The following is a 19,985-nucleotide window of genomic DNA, read 5'->3' as shown; positions in this document are numbered from 1 at the left end:
AAAAAAAAACAAGGGTTATCTTATACGATGTAGCTGATTGTTTCCTTTTATCCAACTAAAATATCATAAAATGACAGCGTGGGAATATACTATAATTCCCTGCAACATTCATAAAAACTGAATCTGTAATTCAGTAATTATCATACAATTGGCTGATGAGCACCAAGTGCTGAAAAGTTAATAAATGAAAAACTGATGGTCCACAAAGCGAGGTGTAAACTAATTTCCTAAAATCCTATGTAAACGGTTACATGTTAGTCATTTCAAAAGTTTTCAATCTTTTTAAATATGCGACTTTCTTTAAAATAATACCTGGTGACAATGCCATGAAGTTCTTTGGTCAGGCATTTCTTGGTTTAGGGAGACAACTTCCCAGTTCTGCTCCTGTGTTGTCAAAGTTTAACATGCTCTCTTGGTGGATGCTTCTATTGGCAGGGGCAGCACACATTGTGCAGGCATTGTCATTATCACCGAGTCATCCAGAGGTATGATGGATGCTGGCATGAGTTCACACAGACAGGAAGAGGACAAAAAGGCTACAAAAAAAAAAAGATGAAAACAGAATTCATGAAGGTGAAGTTGACCTTTAAGCCCAAGATTCACTTAAAATTATTGGTAACATTGCATGTTTGATGGTTCTTTTTTTATTTTTTCATGCAGTTCACATTAAAGCAAGTGTGTCAAGACTTAATGAATCAAAGAAAGAGACAGAATTTTGTTTCTAATGTAACAACTTACTTAATGTTAGTAAACATATCAGCCACAAGCGTAATTCAAATTGCTCAAAGCCCAATTGTACAGGGAGGTCTCTATTCTAATCATATAGTAGCACCTACAGTTGCAGTTGGAGATGCATGGTGATTAATACATCAAGACAGAGCAAGCTTAAGGTTTTCCCTACAATAACATGCAAGTTCTAGGCTTTCTCTAGGCAGCAGCTGACCCAACATATGTATGCACCCAAGAGAGCATGAAGGTATCTGCAAGTTCCAGGGTCAATTTATAACCAGCTAAAGAGCTGCAAAATGAGGAGGCATTTACTATATGCTAACGTTTCCCAATCCTCAGGTGTGCTAGCTAATAAAATAAAACAACATAATCAAAATGTATTTGCAGTAAGACCTCAATTAAATATTATTTCTCTGACTCAAAACACAAATTAATCTGGTGTGTCTTCTGCATTGTATTTCAAAAGGGTTATCTGCTTGAAACTAGAAGACGACCGACTAAAGACTCTTCCATGTAGCTATATGTGCATATGCAGTAAACCTCTATTCCAGCACAGCTCTGATTTCCTTGTACCTCAAGAACGACTAGAGACTCTTCCATGTAGCTATATGTGTATATGCAGTAAACTTCTACTCCAGTACAGCTCTGATTTCCCTTGTACCTCAAGAACGATTAGAGACTCTTCCATGTAGCTATATGTGTATATGCAGTAAACCTCTACTCCAGTACAGCTCTGATTTCCTTGTACCTCAAGAACGATTAGAGACTCTTCCATGTAGCTATATGTGTACAGTGGGTACGGAAAGTATTCAGACCCCCTTAAATTTGTCACTCTTTGTTATATTGCAGCCATTTGCTAAAATCATTTAAGTTCATTCTTCTTCCTCATGAATGTACACATAGCACCCCATACTGACAGAAAAAAAAACAGAATTGTTGACATTGTTGCAGATTTATTAAAAAAGAAAAACTGAAATATCACATGGTCCTAAGTATTCAGACCCTTTGCTCAGTATTTAGTAGAAGCCCCCTTTTGATCTAATACAACCAGGAGTCTTTTTGGGAAAGATGCAACAAGTCTTTCACACCTGGATTTGGGGATCCTCTGCCATTCCTCCTTGCAGATCCTCTCCAGTTCTGTCAGGTTGGATGGTAAACGTTGGTGGACAGCCATTTTTAGGTCTCTCCAGAGATGCTCAATTGGGTTTAAGTCAGGGCTCTGGCTGGGCCATTCAAGAACAGTGACGGAGTTGTTGTGAAGCCACTCCTTTGTTATTTTAGCTGTGTGCTTAGGGTCATTGTCTTGTTGGAAGGTAAACCTTCCAACAAGACAACAAGAACGACTAGAGACTCTTCCATGTAGCTATATGTGTATATGCAGTAAACCTCTACTACAGTACAGCTCTGATTTCCCTTGTACCTCAAGCTATCATCCCATACAGTATATTTAAGCAGAGGCTGGGATTGTAGATGACCTGTATGCAGGGCTTTTTTTTCTCAGAGAATAGGTGCAGGTACTCCCCTCTTCTGAGTCACCTCTTGTCTCCTCTCCGCACCCACCTCCGAGTTCTGTCCTTTGTTCCCACCCTCTGCCCACCTCCCAGTACCCCCCCCCCCTTTTTAGAGAATACAGAACCAAGTATGATGTTGTGGTTCTAGGAAATTTGTATGGAATTTGTTAATGATAACTAGAAAATCAGTAAAATAGATCCCCTGGAATCAGCAACAATAGACTCCCCCAGCAGCAATAAATCTTCCCCTGCAACAATAGAAAATAACTGTAAAATAGATTCCCTGTAATCGGCACCAATAGACTTTCAACAACAATAGCCCCCAGCAACAATAAATCCTCCCCTGCAACAATCACCCCCCCCAATAAATCCTCCCCTGCAACAATAGACCCCCCCCCACAATAGCCCCCCAGCAACAATAGTTCCCCCAAGCAACAATAAATCCTCCACTGCAATAAAAGCCCCATCCACAACAAAATGCCCACCAGCAACAATAGATTCACCCCAGCAACAAAAGATCCCCCAGCAGCCATCATCAATAGACCCTTCAGCTCACCCCACTGGCCCCAGCACCCCTTTGCCATTGCATACATTCAGACTGGAGGTTCCGTAACTGCGTTCCCCCGCGTTCCCACTGAAAAAAAGCCCTGCCTGTATGACAATCTTAATCACTATATAGTTTTATTGATCAGATGTAGCTATTAAAAAAAAAAAAAGAATGGGGCAAGGGTTCATGGTGTCTGACTATTGAGGCCATAAAACTCAAAATATAGAGCTCAGGAACAACAGTGTACTCCGAATATTATGTTTTGATTTTCACGTACACCTAGACTAGTGATGGCGAACCTTGGCACCCCAGATATTTTGGAACTACTTTTCCCATGATACTCTACTATGCAGAGTTCATGAGCATTATGTGAAATGTAGTTCCAAAACATCTGGGGTGCCAAGGTTCGCCATCACTGTCCAAGGGTAATATTCTCTGCCTAATGTGGCTTCCTGCCTAGGATCTACTCTCTATTGTGGGACACATTTTCAGCTTTATACTGTACAACACAGAAGAACCAGGCCCAAGGACAGGCTTTACATGCTCTGACAACTTTTCCCTCCATTTAAACACATGTTGTGCTGTATATGTTTATTTATTGACTAGTTTCTAAATCAGAAAATGACAACATTTGATGAAAAATCAACTTTTTGTAAAATATTGAAAGCTGAAAGTAGAGCAGAGACTGGATTAGAAATTTCATTGTGACACATCATAAATCCAATAACTTGCGAATCCTTTTTTGTATGTGTATATGCACAAAGCTAATTTGATGTGGTTAAAAAAAATGTGTGAAGGTGGAGAGAAAGTTTAGAAAATCTAGTGTGAAAATGCCTATGTAGTTGGCTTCAGCCATTGTGCAACTGGTTGGCACGCTCTCTGTAATCTGCAGGGCCTAAAATACATTGAAACAGTGAGAAGGCACCTAAAGACACTTTTTGCTGCCTCAAAAAAACAGCATTCATGATGTGCCTGGTACCATTAAGCTGTCATATTTCTTCAACAGTTGTTTTAAGTTTAAAAGACAAAGTCAACTTTAAAGATTAAAATGTGGAATACAGAAACAGTATGAAAAAAAGCTTACAGCAACATAAAGTTATAACACATTAATAACTAATTTGCCAGATTAATATGTAAGCTTTTTTCTTATGTGATCACCAAGCAGATTAATTTCAGTATCCCATTACAAATGTGCTTTAAAGTATTTCTTAAGCTGATAAAAAGCACATTATAATGTTACTACAAAGTCCCAGATTAGCAACGTGCCCTTCATTTGTAAGCATTAATATTTTTACGCCTTCTTCGCAGCATGTCCTAATACGCATTGAAAAAAAATCTATTAGAAGTTACCTATGAATTTTGCACACTGAAATGTTTCAGTATTGAACAATTATAACTGAAATCTAATTAACTTCTTACATTGAAGTGCAGAGAGACACATGGTTATCAGACTTTCACACATGTGCAAATGATGAAGCCTGAAAGAGGCTAGAGTGTAATGTTAAAAGAGTTTATTTAATATTCATAAATCTAAGATTCCTGTGGAAAAAGCATAAAAGAGAGGTTGCATAGATGTTCATGTAAGGGGGTTAATTATTCCCACTTTAAAGGTTTGTACAATTAGGACTGAAATAATATACTGCACTTTCATGGAATGCTGGGATTTGTATACATTGACCAAACTAAAGCCCCGTACACACGCGCCGATTATTGGCCGGGAATTTTCGGCCAACGTCCGATCTGCCGATTTTCAGCTTGTTAGTATGATGCTTCCGACAACCGACTCCGACTTTTCAGCCGAAAAAAATCTGGTGTGCAGGCTATAAAATTTTTGTTGGCCGTCAACACAACGGCCGATTTTCCGTCAGTCAGTACAGATTTCGGCAGACAAAAATCAGATGAGCAAGACTAGGCATGCTCAGAGAAGAAAAAACACACGGAAAGTAAACCAGCACATGAAATCACTTCTGAAGTAGAATTTTGTCGTGCGGGAAAATTTGTGTGCAGTCTAGGCACATTCCAACCAACAAAACACCACTCTGGACAAAAGCCGGACGATCGGTCGGCCGATAATCGTTGCGTGTGTACGAGGTATAAGGGTTTCTACTGTTTTTGGCAAGGCACTGCAATTGTTTGCTGATGTTCTATGCTAAAGTGTTGAAAGGGTATCTATCAGGTGCTAAATGTCTCTTAGTGGTCTGTATGTGCAACAGTTACTGTATGCAAGAAGTCCTGCAGATACACTATATCACCAAATGTATTGGGGTGCCTGCCTTTGCACACACATGAACGTTTTTGATATCCCAGTCTTAGTCCGTAGGGTTCAATATTGAGTTGGCCCACCCTTTGCAGCTATAACAGCTCCAACTCTTCTGGGAAGGCTGTCCACAAGATTTAGGAGTGTGTCTATGGGAATGTTTGATCATTCTTCCAGAAGCGCATTTGTGAGGTTAGGCACTAATGTTGGACGAGAAGGCCTTGCTCACAGTCTGCTCTCTAATTCATCCCAAAGTTGTTCTATCAGGTGGAGGTGCAGGCCAGTCAAGTTCCTCAACCCCAAACTCGCTCATGCATGTCTTTCTGGACCTTGCTTTGTGCACTGGTCCAAATCATTTGGTGGAGGGGGGATTATGGTGTGGGGTTGTTTTTTAGGGGGGTTGGGTTTGGCCCCTTAGTTCCAGTGAAGGGAACTATTAAGGCATCAGCATTCCAAGACATTTTGGACAATTTCATGCTCCCAAATGATGGCCCCTTCCTGTTCCAACATGATTGTTCACCAGTGCACAAAGCAAGGTCCAGAAAGACATGCATGAGCGAGTTTGGGGTGGAGGAACTTGACTTTCAATAATTGACATCAAAATTAACATAAATCGGCAACACAATTCCATCCAGAGCCTGTAATAATAGCATATTAAAGTTTAAACATGTATTGCACTACCACATAAGCATAAGTAGGGGACATCTACTAAGCTGCTGAAAGAGAAAAAAATTAGGAAAAAGGCTTTTCTTATATTTTTTCTTAAAACTCCTGTTTTTTAAAAAGCAATATTTTTGTTTGTTTATGAAATTTGGTTTTATTTAGAAAGCTGTTATATATCACAACGGCTAAATCTGTGTCTGTAGTGCATGTTCAAACCTTAATACCATAAATAATAACATGTTATTAGATTTTTACTCCAGGAGTATATAACTAGTTATGAAATTCTGGAGAAATGTTTAAATAATGCATTACAATTTAACTAAACCCATATGATTTGTAGTTGACTATAATGTATGAAATTTTAGTCGACTAAAATGTACTGGACATTTTAGTTGACTTAATTATGACTAAAACTAAAACAATTCAGATGACTAAAATACGACTAAAACTAAAATAGCATTTTAGTCAAAAGATAAAAGTATAGCTAAAACTAAAATGGTATTTTAAAAAAAAAAATGGCACTTAAAAGCCAAAATTAACACAGTTACAAATGCTGCCCATTAAATGTCATTAACCACTTCCGGACCGCCCGCCGCAGTTTTACGTCGGTACGTTGACAGTAAATACCGGTGTTATGGCAGCAGATAGCTGTTATAGCCCCGGTATTTTCTTACAGGGTGGGCGGTCCACTTTTACATATAAGTGGTCCCGCCGCTTCCAGGTCGTTTTCCCTGCTTACCGGAGCCGTCGGTAGCGGGGAAAATGATCCGGTCCTCTCAGGTGCTATGTAGAAAGTTGAGTGAGGGCAAAATGGCCCCCTCTCGACTCTATGACATTGGAGGACTAGAGCGAGGTCATATGTCGCTTCCTCCCAATGGCCTTGCTGAAAAAAAAATGACATTTTTTTTTTTTTCCTTTTAGGGGAAATGTTAGATCTGAGGTATTTTTGACCCCAGATCTCACATTAAAGAGAACATGTCCTGCTTATTTCTATTACAAGGGATGTTTACATTCCTTGTGATAGGCATAAAAGTGATAAAAATAGGTTTACAGACAGGGACAGAGTAAAAACAAAAAATAAAAGGTAAAATAAATAAGAAAAAAAAATGCAACCTGCTCCATTTTCAGTGGGGTGATCAGGCTGGACCTTGTTATTCCATCCTTAGATGTAGTTGGGCATGACTGAGACTGGGCTGGGCTTTGAGTATTGGCTGACATGAGCCACATCCACATTAAGAGAAGATATATGGGTGGAGCTACTGGCCAATGTTCCTAATTAGCGCATTGGCATTTGGTGATGTGCTCCAGTGTCAAGGGCATCCCAGTCCATGACACCTGTTGGTGGGCTTAATCACTCATGTGGTGCAGGATTTAAAGGGTAACTTCACCTTTGGAAACATGTTATATGTTCTACCCAATTTTAGGGTGGAACATGTACCATGTTCTTAGTTCCTAGTGCCCCCCCTCCCTATGGCAGCAGTACGGAAGAAGTTCCCCATGCTCGTGGCTGCGTCATTCAGACACACAACTCTTTGTGTCTGAATGAACTACAGACCCTGACATCCTTAGCAGCTGTTGGCTTGTACTTCTCGATGAACTACCACGTCGCTGTAGAGTGCAGTGGTAGTTCATTGAGTCTTCCTGGACCCATGTGGGATGTAGAGGTAAGTCAATACAATGACAGTGTGCGGGAGACCTGCATGGCATCAGCATTCTGCTGATCACTGATACAATGCTTTCCAGACTCCTGCAACAAAAAATGATACAAAAAAAATGTTAATTTATTTCATTCAACATGGTTTTCTGTGGGACACGTTCATATCTATGCTTTTTTCAGCCGTTACATTTTTGGAAACGGTCAGGAACTTTTTAACATGCAAAACGGTGCATTTTTGGTTCAAAAGACTTTAATGGAAAAGCATTTAGTGCATTTTTATGTGTTTTTTTACATGTTTTTGATGCGTTTTTTACACATTTTGAAGTTTTAATCTGCCCAACAACAAATTGGCCAACCCCCCCCCCCCCATAAATAACGGATAAAGAAAATGTCAAAAATGCAAAGCGTATTGCAAAAAGCACTGCAGAAATGGATCAAAAGCAACCTGCATAGGTGCGAACCAGGCCATAGGGTGGCTGTCCACGGTGGGAACACAGAACTGGGATACTAAGCTGGGTGACTCTTGTGGGTTACAGTAGTTGCTAATTGTACCCTGTAATATGTAGGAATTCTCCAGGACATATACGTATATACAGTAGCTCACGGAAGTGAGTACACCCCTCACAGTTTTGTGAATATTTTAATATATCACTGAACAACACTGAAGAAATGACACTTTGATACAATGTAAACTAGTGAGTGTACAGCTTGTATAATAGTGTAAATTTGCTGTCCCCTCAAAATAACTCACACAGCCATTCATTTCTAAAACGCTGGCAACAAATGTGAGTACACCCCTAAGTGAAAATGTCCAAATTGGGGCCAAAGTGTCAAATTTTGTCTGGCAACCATTATTTTTCAGCACTGCCCTAACCCTCTTGGGCATGGAGTTCACCAGAACTTCACAGGTTGCCACTGGAGTCCTCTTCCACTCCTCCATGACGACATCACGGAACTGGTGGATGTTAGAAACCTTGCACTCCTCCACCTTTCGTTTGAGGATGCCCCACAATTGCTCAATAGGGTTTAGGTCTGGAGACATGCTTGGCCAATCTATCACCTTTACTCTCAGCTTTGTTAGCAAGGCAGTGGTCGTGTTGGAGGTGTGTTTGGGGTCGTTATGTTGGAATACTGCCCTGCGGCCCAGTCCCTGAAGGGAAGGGATAATGCTCTGCTTTAAAGAACTGTAGCTCCCCAGTGCCTGTAGCACTCATGCAGCCCCAGACCATGACATTCCCACCAACAAGCTTGACTATAGGCAAGACACACTTGTCTTTGTATTCCTCACCTGGTTGCCGCCACACACACTTGACACCATCTGAACCAAATAAGTTAATCTTGGTCTCATCAGACCACAGATATGGTTCCAGTAATCCATGTCCATAGTCTGCTTGTCTTCAGTAAACTGTTTGCCGGCTTTCTTGTGCATCATCTTTAGAAGAGGTTTCCTTCTGGGACAACAGCAATGCACACCAATTTGATGCAATTTGATGCAGTGACCAGTATGAGAGAGTGAGAGCGATAACACCGAATTTAACATACCTGCTCCCTATTTACACCTTAGACCTTGTAGCACTAATGCGTCACATGACACTGGGGAGGGAAAATGGCTAATTGAGACCAATTTGTACATTTTCACTTAGAGGTGTACTCACTTTTGTTGCCAACGGCTTAGACAATAATGGTTGTGTAAAACTCTCATGCTATCTTCAATAGCAATCTATATGCCCGCAAACACAATTTGGGCCAATACCTGAGTTATAGTAAAATGGAAAATACAAATAAAGTGTAAGGTATCCCCTGAAGAAGTCATGTGTAGTGACGCAATGCATAGGACTACGGTATAGTGATGTGCGGACAAGCTCGCTGCTCATGGATATGATACCTGTGTCATTTTAATAATAGTGAGTACCTCAGTACATATGTTTTAATAAAACTTGTAAAATGGGATTACACTATAGAGTTTTTTTTACCCTCTTACCCCCACATACAAAATCGAGTGACTCCTGCACTTAAAAAGAAGGAAACTCAGACGCCATTAGGCATCGTTTTGGGAGCATTGAATATCCAGGATCAACAGTTATAGAGTCTCTTTTTTGCTGTTACTTTACAGCAGTAAGTTGAGCGGCCTGTACACGTATAGGTGACACTTGCACTGAAGATCCACATTTTATGGTGACACAAGAGAGATATATTTTTTCATTACTTGAAAATCACATCATCAACTTTATTTTGTATTCACAGTGTGTGTTTGTCACACAGCGAAGGACACTATTCACGTTTTGACCCCGTAATCACCCCTTTCCTCCACAATTTTATATGCTTTATCACCTATTAATTATTAATTAATTGGTTATTGATTTGCAGATATTCATTAAGTTATTATTTATTTATGTGATTCATTTATTTTTTAATTTTCTTTTCATTTATAACAAATTACCTCACTGTGCAGCACTTTATTTGTATTTTACAATAATGGTTGTGTGTTGAGTTATTTTGAGGAGACAGCAAATTGACACTGTTATACATGCTGTACACTCACTACTTTACATTGTAGCAAAGTGTCATTTCTTCAGAGTTGTCACATGAAAAGATATAATAAAATGTTTGCAAAAATGTGAGGGGTGTACTCCCCGACATCCAACAATGATGCTGCATGATCTGGATGACTTTGTGTTGACTACATGAAATGTTCATAAAAACTAGTTGCTGTTGTGCTAATTTGTGCCCTCATCATAATACTATCAAAATGTTATGATAAAAAATTAGGCAGCCTGGTGATTTCACCTGCATGCAATGCAATATAGTGTCAAAAAAGCAAATAAAGCTCTCCTGGGTAAATCACTTACTTTAGCTTTAAGCTTTACCATTGCTGTGCATTACACCAATGTGATATCATTATATTCAACAGACTTTTTGGATATTTTGCAACAGATATATTAGGGTGTGCAAATTACATAAACCTTGTGTTGGGGAAGAATTACAGAAAAAATGCTTTGTTTTCTTTTTTTTTTTTTTTTCCCCAACAAAAAAACAAGGAAGTAAAAATATATGTATCCATATTTGCTACCAAATTAAAGGCCTATCAATCCTGAAAATAATTATGTATAATACTTTAAGTAGACTGCAAAAGCTAAAAGGTATAATGTGTGGAACTAAGACATTGCCAAAAACAAAATAAAAGAAAAATAGGTTCATATTTAGAAAAAGAATTGATCTCCTTGGAAGACCAATTATTAAAGGAAGTATATGTCACATATGTTATTTTTTTTTTTTCAATAGGCCGAACCTGTAAAAATAATAGTCATCCCAGAGAACCCATTACATTATCAATTTTAGCACCATGCTAAATGACTAACAGGGAAATGAGTCATAGGTCATGTAAGTCCATAGCTTATTTTTGACATTGATTATTTCAGCTTTTACCCTTTGTAAAAGATTTACTACATAATTGCAAGGTTTCAGTTGGTGTGCATCCAAAGGAAATTCATCTGTCTTAAGATGTTAAGTTAAAGTGAACCTGTTAAAATGACAGTAGGAGTTCTACTAGGTGCCAATATATAATACTTCTTCGAAAAATTGAGTCTCCAAACCACGGCTATGTGAAGAATGCAGATGCTGACTGTGCTGTCAGAGCTGCTGTTGTAGTAAAATGCTCAATTAATCATTATGTTAAGTTGCAGATGTGGGACCCGTTAACCTCAATTTTCTTATATCCCTGGGTTCCTGGACAATATCAGGGAAGATAGGTTTCTTTGGTTCTATCCCTCAGCAGCTCAGAGAGCTCACTCCTGATAAGGCAGAGGTAGCTGATGAAGTACTCCTGCAACCACCATGAGGGCAGCTACTATGGAGGACATCTCTCCATTTGATAACAGAGTGTGCTATTTCCATCGGGGTGGTCCGTCTGTGTCCTCCTGCCAGCTGTTCTCCTGTGTTACCAAAGATTAAAAGCTCAGGGGCCTCGGCTCAAATCTCGATCAGGAGCCCTAATAAGTCAAGCTATTCCAGGGTATAAATATTAACTGTATGTTTTAGTAATTTGAGAATGCTGGTTTGTGTACCAGACATGAAACAAAAATCTCCACATGGTCAGATCCTCTAGGAATAGGCATATTAGATCATATGGTGGATCATAGGCACGAGCACAGGGTGTGCCTGGGCACATCCTAATTACCCTATGTGGTGCAGATCCCCCCTGTTTAGACCCCTGATATTTCACCCAAGCCCCCATACGGGGCTTCTAAAAATATTGTAACAAAATGATATAAAATAAAAAAACTTTAAAAAATAATACAAAATAAATAATAAAAAAAAGCTACAGACACCGTCCGCTGCCCTAATGAAACTGTCCACTGCTCTACGGACACTGTCAGTAATATATACTGTATACATGCACACACACACATATGCGTTTGAGCTTTGGGGTGCACACCCTAATGCAATGATGGCGAACCTTGGCACCCCAGATGTTTTGGAACTACATTTCCCATGATGCTCATGCACTCTGCAGTGTATTTGATCATCATGGGAAATGTAGTTCCAAAACATCTGGGGTGCCAAGGTTTGCCATCACTGCCCTAATGCAATAGACTGTGCACACTTATTTGGTGGATGTTTTCAGCTCATTACTGTTGGTTGTCTGTTTAATATTGTAAGTCCACCAAGAACATCAACCACTCAGATATTGTAATACACAAGTTCAGCACTGGACAGCTCAGCAAAAGCTGATGCTTAATATCAATTACAAAATGAACCTACTGTAATATTACCTATCACAGAGATCATAATACTCTCCATGACAATAACATGACTCCTTTTCTCAATAGAAGGATGACACCATGTTTGCTCATATTCAGGGTCAGTATCGACTTCCTGGACTGAGATGCTGACTCATTCAACAGAGATGAGTTACTTACCTCTTACCTTGTGACTTGCTTTAAAGATACAATGCTGCAGTTAGATCATTGGGGGAGAGGAAACCACACAAATGCATGTACATGCCTCCAGCAGACCCATTACTTTCTCCCAGCATCCTCTTATATAACTTGGCAAAGTCACTTAACGGGGGTCAATGACGACTTTTAATAAGGAGGTGTAATTTTTTTTTTCAGATTTTGCTATATATTGCAAAATACCAGGAATTTATTTATGCATATTGGTAAAGTTACTGAGAGCTCAACTTTAAGCACACTACTAATTTAAAATACACAATATTTTAGGTGCAGTAAAAGTGTAGCTTATAAAAGCATACAATAATTCTTGTACTGATGCTAGACGAAGCAGGCTTCAGGTACTGTATATACTGCAAATGTGATTTTTGAGCCATTTTTAGAATTCTACATGCAAGCACACCTCAGTGAGTATAATATTTTATAACCATTTTTCAATTTTGCTCATTTTTATTAAGGAAAAAAATAGAAATGTAATAATATCTTTAATGAATTCTGCTATAATGAGGGTTGCTAGTTTTGAGTTATATCATTTTAGTTTATTTTGCATTGTGTAATTAATATTAAGATCATTTCTAATTTCAGGTATTGAAATTTAAATAACTATATCGTTTTACAGTCTGATGATGCTCAGTGTTTGTGACTTTATTGCTAAGAAACATTTGGGCTCATCCAGTGTGAATTACTGGTAACCCACTTAACCTCAAACCACAGAACAGGATGTCTGCAACCCCTTGTCCTATTAAAACACTGGAGCGTATTAGCGGTTTCTTTAGCTGTCATTTGCCCCAGTCTTGTGTGCTTTGAAAAATAAATGGCTTTCCTACTTTTGTCATACTAATAGAACTAATAGTTGTTAACCACCAATTGCTTTTGCGTGCACTGAAGCAAATCGACTTAAAAGCTCGAAATGTGTCACTTACCTTATTTCTTCTTGAAAAAATAAAAATAGCAGTGGTGGCATAGATGCAACCATGAAGATTGTGTGTACTTAAGATCTTACATTTAATACTAGCTTGTCATAAACTGGACAATTCAAAATTTGCTTTTGGCAACAATTTGCATAAGTTTTACCTTCAGAGAAACCACAAAGCAAAACCATCAGTAGGACCAGTAATATATACTACAAAATTTATAGTTGGATTTTAAAGTCAAGACCAGACCTATTTCTGACATTTGTTGTTTACAAGTTAAAATCAGTATTTTCTGCTAGAAAATTACTTAGAACCCCAAAACATATTAATTATATTATTTATATATACCCGTATTTATCGGCGTATAACAAACACCTCAATATTAGGAGAGAAATTTCAGGAAAAAAGCTTAGATTTAAAATAAACAGCTTTGAATTCAGAACTTTTTTTTTTTTTTTAATCAAATGACATCTCACCAGTGCACATGAATGCAGCCTCATCAGTAGTCTCCAGCAATGCAGCCCCGCCAGTGCAGTCTCCAACAATGCAGCCCCGCCAGTGCAGTCTCCAGCAATGCAGCCCCGCCAGCGCAGTCTCCAGCAATGCAGACTCGCCAGCGCCGTCTCCAGCAATGCAGCCTCGCCAGCACCATTGACACTATCCGCATCAGTTTTGAAAAAGGCTGGGAAGCAGCGCCAAGAGCATAAGTGGGCGGGCCGAGCCGAGGAGAAGGGAGAACGAGCCCTCATTGTCATCGGAAGTCCCGCCTATGATAGACGTCACATGTCTCGGCAGAGGAGGCGGGACTTCCTATGACAGCTCGTCCTTCCTTCTCTGCCCCCTTCCGCTCTCGGCGCTGCTTCCTGGCATTTTTTTTTTTTTTTATATCGGTGTATAGCACTTTTGCTTTTTCCTCCATTTTTAGGAGGAAAAAGTGTGTGTTATACCCCAATAAATACAGTATATATATATAAAATATATAATATTTTAGCAGAGACCCTGGAGGATAAAATGGAGAAAGTTGCAATATTTTATGTGACACTGTATTTGTGCAGCAGTCCTACAAACACAATTTTTTTTCGGGAAAAAAAAATTAAAAAAAAAAAAAAAAGTAAAGGTGGGGGGATCCTTGCTATCAGAGTACATCAGCACAGTGGGAGAGATCCCTGCATCGCACATCATTTGTGTTGGTGTGGGGATCTGTCCGCTTGAACTGAACATGAATACCCAGCACTGGCTTTATGTTGCCTAATCACTATTTTTTTTTAAATCCCTTCACCAATAAAATAATTTATACGTTTCTACCCCAAATATAAAAGCATGTAACACAATGCAGTACTATCAATTCAAAAATGATAAGCGATGTACGTGTATCCATCAAATGCATTACCTCACCAGCATATAACTAACACCAAGCAAGGGTAGACCTGTGTTTAAGTAATATAAAAAGCCCCGGCAATGAACAAGGTGAACATACAATTTTAATCAAAATCATGAAATATAATGAAGCAGATTTATAAAATGAGTTCAGGATCCAAACTTAAACAATTGTGTAAATATTTTTTTCAATTATCCACTCATGTGAAATGCACATTTCTTCTCACTTAGAATATGCACATGACTTAATATTATATTTCACAATTTACACACTGTTTTCATTAAATATTCTTAACTCCTTTAGTAAAAGAGCCCCAGAATGATAAGGTAGGATACCCCACAATTGATATTTTTGGAAACATTCCTGGTTAGTCCTCATGGGCTCATGTTATAATGTCCTTTTTGCCAGCCTTACCAAAATATTCTGATTGTTTTTTGTGGTATTACACAGAGTAACTGCGCCATTGAAGCAAAAAGCAATGGGATTGATTTACTAAAACGTGTGCACACAGAATCTGGTGGAGCTGTGCATAGTAACCAATCAGCTTCTAGATTTTATTGTCAAAGCCTAACTGAACAAGTTGATGTTAGAAGCTGATTTGTTATTATGCACAGCCAATGTCACAATGCTGCCATTTTAGATTTAAGTGTTCCATCCCCAACTGCTTTTGCAGTTTTGGATGGGGATGCCTTTTAACACCTTTCCTTTCACCTTAGTGATTATTATATTGCAGCTTACCAATGCTTAGTTGTGTTGGCTGCATTCGTTTTCTTTCTTAAGCCTTCTTATCTTTGTTTTGATAAGGTGATCCAGCCAGTAAGCCTGTTGTTACTCACAGAACAAGTTGTCCCGAAGATGGGCAGGAGGGTGGAGACAAACCATTTACCACAGAGGTGCTTACAATGGTTAGCTTTTGTTTTTTATTTTCTTATGTAAAACCTTTATCCCAAAAAAAAAACTTGCTGCTGTAACTGCCTAAAAGTGTTAGCTGGAGTTGGGCATCAATTTGTTTAGTGTAGCTAAATCTTAGTCCATCTAATACTCCCCTCCTCTAGACTGTTAATGCTGCTGTCCAAAGGTGGCTTCTCCCCTATTACAAGAGGTGTTACTGGCCGGATCACCAGGTGAAAACACGGGAAAAAAGCCCCCAAAAAAGAAAAGGAATGTAGCCACCACATTCGTAAGCTGGAATATATTACATTGTAGGTTTTAGGTTTACCTACTTCCCGCCCACCCACCCATTGTCAAATGTTAGCGGAGTGGTGCGGCTCTCATTCTGGGACAAAGTCATATGACCGCGCCCAGTTTAGCCATGATCACAGGCGCGATATGTTTCACGGCTTGTTACCCATGTGATCGGCTGTGTCCAGTGACAGCCGATCACTTGTAAACAAGTAAGTGCCGTTTATCTGCTTTTTTCTCTGTCACACTGACAGTGTGAGGTGAGGAGAGCAGATAAGCATCATCTCCTCACAATGAAGACTTGCAAAGGTAATCAGGGCACTGATCATCAGTGCCCTAATTACAATGCAGCTCCAACAGTGTCCATCAGTGATGGCACTCTGTGCCTATTAGTGACACCAGTCTGTGGCCATCAGTGTCACCTATTATTGCCCATAAGTGCCACCTATCTGTGCCCATACATTTTTCCCATCAGTGCCGCCATCATTGTCCATCAGTGCCACCTAATAGTGGCCATCAGTGCCCATTAGTGCTGCATATTAGGTCCTCCTCATCAGTGCCACCCCATCAGTGCCCATCAGTGTAGAACAATTACTTATTTTAAAAATTTGCTCACAGAAACTTTTTTTTTTAAAGTTTTTGATCTTTAAAAAAAAAAAAAAAAACAGCAGTGATTAAATACCACCAAAAGAAAGCTTTGTTTGTGTAAGGAAAATGTTAAAAAAAAAATAATTTGGGTACAGCGTTGTTTGACTGCGCAATTGTCACTCAAAATGTGACAACACTGAGAGCTGAAAATTGGCCTGGGCAGGGATGGGGAGAAAGTGCCCTGTATTGAAGTAGTTAATGTTGCTTTAAAAGATATATATATATATATATATATATATATATATATATATATATATATATAAAAATATAATAATATAATGAATATATATATATATATAAATATTAATAAAATAATATAATGAATATATGTATATATATATATATATATATATGTATATATATATGTGTATATATATATGTATACTGTATATTCAGTGTGCATTGATATATATATATATATATATATACATGTGTGTGTATATATATATATATATATATAGTGTGTGTGTATTTGTGAATATTGCACTTTAGATGAATTAGGCAGACATTCCAGCTGCTACTTCAGTATCACTTGCAGTGCTCAGCTAATTGCTAAACTAAGTTACAACTATGATGTTAATGGCTGGCAATCTCTGTTTCCGTTCTTTGCACTGCCCCTGTTTGAGCTGGTATACCAAAAAATGGATCAGGATTATTGTACTATAAAATACATAGTTACATACATAGTTACATACATAGTAGGTGAGGTTGAATAAAGACAATAGTCCATCCAGTTCAACCTGTGTAGGTGTGTGTGGCTGTACTCATCTCACATACCCCTGAATGTTCTGATCCTTGAGATGTAAGTCTAAAAGGAGAGGCTGATTCTGTACAGTATACTGGATGGATACAGATCAGCCATACAACATGTGTATAAAGGAAATAAAAAACGGTAGGCATCAGTCACATAGATGCACAGATGACAACTTTAAATACTGCTAAGTGTCCGTTAAATGACAATACAAAGGTTGTTTGCTATTGGAGATTTAAGACTTTAATTGCTAGTGAAGCTTTGTCTGTAATTGCTGCAATCTGCATCAGAATAACCAATTAGCATTGATGCTTGATGTGATCATGTAAATGGAGGTTAATAGGTTAAAACACCCTTGGGGGAAAAAGGACAGCTTAAACAGTACTTTGCAATTTTTAGGGCTTGCGGAGGATTAGCATTTACCTGTTTAAAGCAAGCCTGACTCTGAGCACAGCGCTGCTCTTCAATACATCCTCTGCTCTTTTATTTTCTCTAGCTGCTATATTCCTTTAAGATGATGTAATAGTTATTTCCCTGGTTGGTTTCTTCCCTGCACTGCTGAAATAGCACCATCTCAGAACAGCCCTGGGAACTGTGGATCCACCCAGCTCAGCAGCTAGAGCAGGCTCAGCAACCAAGCACCAGAGCACCCACAGCTGAATATCAGCTGCTGCTGCTACTACTCCTATTGCTGCTTGCTCTGGCTGCTCCCGTCCCTTCTTTTTTCTTTCAGCCTACCTGGAAGTATGCTAACCTCTCTGTTCCTGTTGGAACTTGGAGTATCAAACATGAATCCTTCCCCATGCAGCCTGGCTGAGAGTTTTTTGCAAAGCATTTAAAAAGGCAGCATCCCATCTGGGGTAATATTTTTTTTTGTTTTTTTTTTCCCTTTAAATAACAAGCTAATCCTATTTCAGTGTGCATTGTATCTGATGATCACTACATCTGATTATTCATCACTGTGCTGCCACCCAGGAGCCGATAACTCTCTACACTTGATAAGAGCTACAGCTTTCTGAGACTTTTGTTAATTAGTATTTTTTCTATTGGTTTTTATTTGTGTTTATACAAAATGACCTCCTTTTTTCACCGAGAAAGGATTATGCAACTCAGGTATTGTAACTGTTTTCTGTAATGTTGTACTCTATATACCTAGCATCACATAGGGTAAACAGAATGTATGGCTTTGCTATGCATTTAGATTGAATTTCTGATCTTTAAAATCCAGTTTTGTGTCTGCTGTCAAGTGCATGCAATCAGCATGAGATATATGAACGTAGTCTGCATGTATGCTTGCTGTCATCACATCTAGGAACATAACTATATGGATAACTATGTAATAAAAAAAAGCTTTTTTGTCCTGATATATTTCAGTGACTGTTAGACTTCCTAACTTTACTAATGTTTTTTTTTTTTTACAGATTTTAACATGTCTGTACATACAGCATGACCTTGCATCCTGTGGGCTCAGTGTGAGGTACACATCTTTCATAATTTTTTATGAAGTTATTACTCCGGTGGAACTGGTCTTAAAAGTTCCACAGACTAATCAATTAAGCTGATGCTCACTTGTGATTGAATTCATGATCACAAATTCAAGACTGATAAGCAAATATTTGCACTTTGTGGATCTACATTGTGGTTCTTCATTCCCATTTTACAATTCATGAACTATTTGTATTGTAGCTAGAAACATCTGTCAAGCACAAATGGCACTAAGTGGAAACTGCAGAACTTATGTCCCACCTAGAGACCAAGGGGCTATTTTTCAGTCGTACCCAGAGGTAATTGAATTAAATGTTGGAGGGCAAGTTTACTTTACACGTCACTCCACCTTGACCAGTATACCCCATTCACTTCTATGGAAAATGTTCACCTGCAAAAGAGATTCTATAAATGACCTGGCCAAAGATGCCAAAGGACGATTCTTTCTTGACCGAGATGGGTTTCTATTCCGTTATGTTCTTGACTATCTCAGGGACCGGCAGGTGGTCTTGCCAGATCACTTTCCAGAAAAAGGGCGCTTGAAAAGGGAAGCGGAATACTTTCTACTGCCAGAACTAGTAAAACTCTTAGCACCTGATGAAGTGAAACAAAGCCCAGATGACTACTGCCACAGTGATTTTGAAGAAGCCTCCCAAGGTAGTGAAACCAGAATATGTCCATCTTCATCTTTAATGCCTTCAGATAAAAAATGGGGCTTTATTACCATTGGTTACCGTGGATCTTGCACCATGGGTCGAGAAAGCCAAGCAGATGCCAAGTTCCGGAGAGTTCCAAGAATTCTTGTTTGTGGTCGAATCTCTCTAGCCAAAGAGGTTTTTGGAGAAACGCTTAATGAAAGCAGGGATCCAGACCGAGCCCCAGAAAAATACACCTCCAGGTTTTATCTCAAGTTCAAACATCTGGAGAGAGCCTTTGACATGCTGTCAGAATGTGGATTCCAAATGGTGGCTTGCAACTCATCAGTAACAGCTTCATTCGTTAATCAGTACACTGATGACAAGATCTGGTCCAGTTACACAGAATACGTTTTTTACAGTAAGTACCAGTTAAGCTCTGGAATGAGCCAACTTTATTTTCTAGCGCAGTATCTCATAGCAACCAGTCAGATTTCCCTTCTGTAGAGCAGTTACGATGCAAAAGTTGACCACTGGTTCCTATGAGTTACTATACATTGCTGCTTGTGTTTATACATAGTGCCTCCATACCTTCTGACTTGATGTCAATGATATATGTAAACAATGTTCGAATTTAAATGTGTAATAAAAAATGAAAAGCTGAAATGGTACATGG

General features: G+C 38.8%; 1 protein-coding gene across 3 annotated transcripts in view; it reads left to right on the top strand.

Moving 5' to 3' along the window:
• Window positions 1–17,628: 17,628 nt before the first annotated feature.
• KCTD16 (potassium channel tetramerization domain containing 16) overlaps window positions 17,629–19,985 on the top strand; it is a 438,309-nt gene continuing 435,952 nt past the window's right edge. Inside the window, exons 1-2 of one of the 3 annotated variants that reach the window (XM_082254916.1) lie at window positions 17,629–18,302; window positions 18,611–19,730. In XM_082254916.1, coding sequence (XP_082111042.1) covers window positions 18,899–19,730 — 832 coding nt within the window. In that variant the 5' untranslated portion in view covers window positions 17,629–18,302; window positions 18,611–18,898. The remainder of the gene's footprint in view (window positions 18,303–18,610; window positions 19,731–19,985) is intronic. The other 2 variants (XM_082254914.1, XM_082254915.1) reach the window with 2 other exon arrangements.

The sequence above is a fragment of the Pelophylax lessonae genome (genome assembly GCF_965119305.1).
Source record: "Pelophylax lessonae genome assembly, chromosome: 4".
Classification (NCBI taxonomy): Eukaryota; Metazoa; Chordata; class Amphibia; order Anura; family Ranidae; genus Pelophylax; species Pelophylax lessonae.
Note: the sequence above shows the minus strand (reverse complement) of the source record. Positions and strands in the feature narration are given on the sequence as shown.